General features: G+C 43.3%; 1 protein-coding gene across 1 annotated transcript in view; it reads right to left on the minus strand.

Annotated features, from left to right (window-relative positions):
* LOC108281464 (double homeobox protein 1-like) overlaps positions 1 to 3,609 on the minus strand; it is a 21,191-nt gene that overhangs the window by 13,288 nt on the left and 4,294 nt on the right. The window contains exon 2 of the mRNA XM_037745977.1: positions 116 to 261. Coding sequence (XP_037601905.1) covers positions 116 to 261 — 146 coding nt within the window. The remainder of the gene's footprint in view (positions 1 to 115; positions 262 to 3,609) is intronic.

Here is a 3,609-nt window from a genome sequence, read left to right on the forward strand (position 1 = left end):
TAACAGGAATAAACTTCTTGGCAAAATATGAGGCCTAAGAGAACTGCTTGAAAGTGCTTAGCCTCCCTTTTCTCTTTACCTTACCTTTGAGAGAAAATAGAAACCTCATGCCTACCTGAATTCTAGACTCTGGGATGTCAATTTCTTTGGCCAGTTGATTCCTGGTAGCTATGCCAGGATAGGGATTCTTTTCAAACCACGCCTGAAGGGTATCTTTTTGATGCTGGTTCAAAACAATCCTCTTTCGTCGGGCCTCTCTTTCTAGTGAAAGAGCAAAGAAGAAAAGGAATAAAAGAAGAATATGAAGAATGTGTTTACAGATTTAAATTGTTGCCATGGACACATACTTTATGTTTATTTCAGATGGAAAGCTAATATATCCAATGATCACTCTATGTTTTCACTTTAGCAACACATCCTAAGTCATGCTAATAAGGATACATAGAGGGATAAATTCATATTTTAGGAAATATGATAGGTAATGATCTATGTATACAGAGCAAAAGCTTACAGAAATTCCACAATGGTGGTAGTATATGCAAGAAAATAGGAAGCAATAGAATTAGAAAAATGCATAAAATAAAACAAGTAGCCGGCTGTGGTGGCTCACGTCTGTAATCCTAGCACTTTGGGAGGCGGAGGTGGGTGGATCACCTGAGGTCAGGAGTTCAAAACCAGCTTGGCCATCATGGTAAAACCCCATCTTAAAAAATAAATAAATAAATAAAACAAGTAAATATCCTGTAAAAAACTAAAAGGTTAAAACATATCCTTCTAATCACGAATCATGATTGTGATTTAAACTTTCTCTCTTTTTTTTTTTGGAGACAAGAGTCTCGCTCTGTCGCCCAGGCTGGAGTGCAGCGGCGTCATCTCGGCTCACTGCAATCTCCGCTTCCTGTGTTATATTGGACCGAGAGTAGAAAGTTAGCACCAAGACAAAAGTATGCCAGATTGCAGGGTCATTTATTATGCCGGCAACCACAGAGGACTCACGTCTCTCCAACCTGTGGCATTGAAAGGAGGGTGCCAAGACTTTTTATACCCGAAAAACCACCTTGGGATTGGGGGTGAGGAGGGGGGATGGGGATGAAAAGGCTTCAGACATTCCGAGGGCTAGTGGATTCTGTAAATCATCTCCTGGGCGGAGACGAGGGCTCCGGATATTCCAAGGGCCAGGGGACTCTTGTCATTCGGTTTGTTACTTAAGTGTTTTACAGAAGTCAAGATAAACATTTGTTTACACATTATCTGGGTAAGGTGGAAATCACAGACCTTAGTTACTTATTACAAGTCGCAGGAGCCAAGATGGCATGGGTTAGGACTGCTTGCCTGTCACATTAGGGCCACAGAGAGCAGTTTTGATAAGCAAAGTTTAAGCAGCTTTACATAGTGGGCATTTTTCAGAGCAAGCTAGCAGCTTGATTTACAGAAGCCAAACACAGCTTTATCTTATAAAATGGCGTTGCTCAGGTTCTGGCTCTAGGTCAGCACAATATCACACTGGGTTCAGGCGATTATCCTGCTTCAGCCTCCCGAGTAACCGGGATTAAGGGGCCCGCCGCTACGCCCCTTAATCCCAGTTAGCTACGCCTAGCGAATTTTTGTGTTTTTAGAAGAGACAGGGTTTCACCACGTTCCGCAGGCTGGCCTTGTACTCCTGACCCCAGGTGATCCGCCCACCTCGGCCTCCCAAAGTGATGGGATTACAGGCGTGAGCCACTGGTCCCGGCTGCGATTTAAACTTTCATAAACTCTGGAAAACAAACAAGGCCTTTGGCATCAACACAGAGAACAGCTCACAGGCTGATAGGCGCTTACCATTTGAACTTTTGGCCAAATCCATCCTGGGAAGAGTGGCCTGGATTCCAGAGTCTAGTGGCTTCACTGAACAACTCCCAGGAACCTAAGATACAACACAACTCGGAGTGCCCCACCCACTTCTCGACCTCTTGACCTCAGGTGATCGGCCCACCTGACCTCCCAAAATGCGGGAACTACAGGCCGGAGGCGCAGAGCCTAGCTGCACCCATTTCTTAAATACCTTTCCACTTAATTCCTTATTTAAATATTTAACACCACTTAAAAGGAATTTGAAGTAATCAGATGAAGGGTAAGTTGAATTTTAAGTAGAAGTACAGATTCCACTAGGTAATTTTGCATCTATTACACTTCTCCAAACATGACTTCGGTTCTGTGCTCCCTAGTTGACACGTATTTAAGCATTTTGTTCTCTGGGTTCAGGTTCTTTTATTCCTTAATTATTTTGGGTTGGCCATATTATTTAACGAATGGAGAGTCTCACCTTATTTTGTAGTTTCCACATTTTCCTCAGCCTTTCCTGAAATGTATTTTATTCCATCATCCATGTGGTAGTCTGGCTATGTCAAGCTGGCTAGTCTAAGCGCTGCAGTTTATCAATCAAACATTAATGCAGGTGTTGCTACAAATGCATTTTGCAGGTGTGGTTAATATATAAAATCAGCTGGCTTTGCCTAAAGCCAGTTATTCAACATAATGTGAGTGGGACTGATCCAATCAGAGCAAAGCTCTCTTGAGGCAGAAAATCCCACCAGTGGAGAGCAACTTTAGCTCCTGCCTGAGAGTGTCGGCTTACCTTTCCAGGTATCCTTCCCTACAAATGTCCTTCTTGCCTAGTCAGCCCCCACAATTGTATAAGTCAATTCCTTGAAAACTGATTCTGTTTCTCTGGTCAAATTTTGACTGACACAGACTTCAGTACTGTTGGTGGCTGTCTAACAAAAGATCTTGTCTGGGTGTGGTGGCTCACGCCTGTAATCCCAGCACTTTGGGAAGCCGAGGTAGGCGGATCACCTGAGGTCGGGAGTTTGAGACTAGCCTGACCAACATAGAGAAACACCATCTCTACTAAAAATACAAAAAATTAGCTGGGCGTGGTGGCAGATGCCTGTAATCCCAGCTACTCAGGAGGCCGAGGCAGGAGAATCACTTGAACCTGGGAGGTGGAGGTCGCAGTGAGCTGAGACGCGCCATTGCACTCCAGCCTCGGCAACAAGAGCAAAACTCCAACTAAAAAAAAAAAAGAATCTTATAGACGAGTTTTCTGAATTGATTCTGGGTTTCTGAAATTGGTTCTCTAATGAAATAAACTTTAAGGGCACTAGTGACTAGTTCCAGTAATAGGGCACTGGGTTCATGACTAAATGTGGCAATCCATCATCATTGGACACTCCTAATCATACCAACAGAAAGCATCAGAGGCTAACACTGAGTCCCCAGGATGGCACCATCACCCAGGGTGATAAGCTATATAGCTAGAGGAAAAATAATTACATTAGACCACTACCTCTGTGGGAAAAAAATGAAGTTTGTTCCTACTGGAATAGACACGCTACATGTGATTTTGCCTTCCCTGCACTCAACCCTTTGGCCAAAAGAACTACCTGTAAATTTACAGAATATCTTATCTCCTGTCATGGTACTCCATATATAACATTGCTTCCAACCAAGGAACTCACTTCCTAGCAAATGAGGAAAAGCAATGGGCCCACATTCATGGATCGTGGATTCACTAGTTTTGTCGTGTTTCTTAGCATCTTGAAGCAGATGGCTTTTTTTTTTTTTTTT

Source organism: Cebus imitator, unplaced genomic scaffold, assembly GCF_001604975.1.
Source record: "Cebus imitator isolate Cc_AM_T3 unplaced genomic scaffold, Cebus_imitator-1.0 Scaffold11, whole genome shotgun sequence".
NCBI classification, from domain to species: Eukaryota; Metazoa; Chordata; class Mammalia; order Primates; family Cebidae; genus Cebus; species Cebus imitator.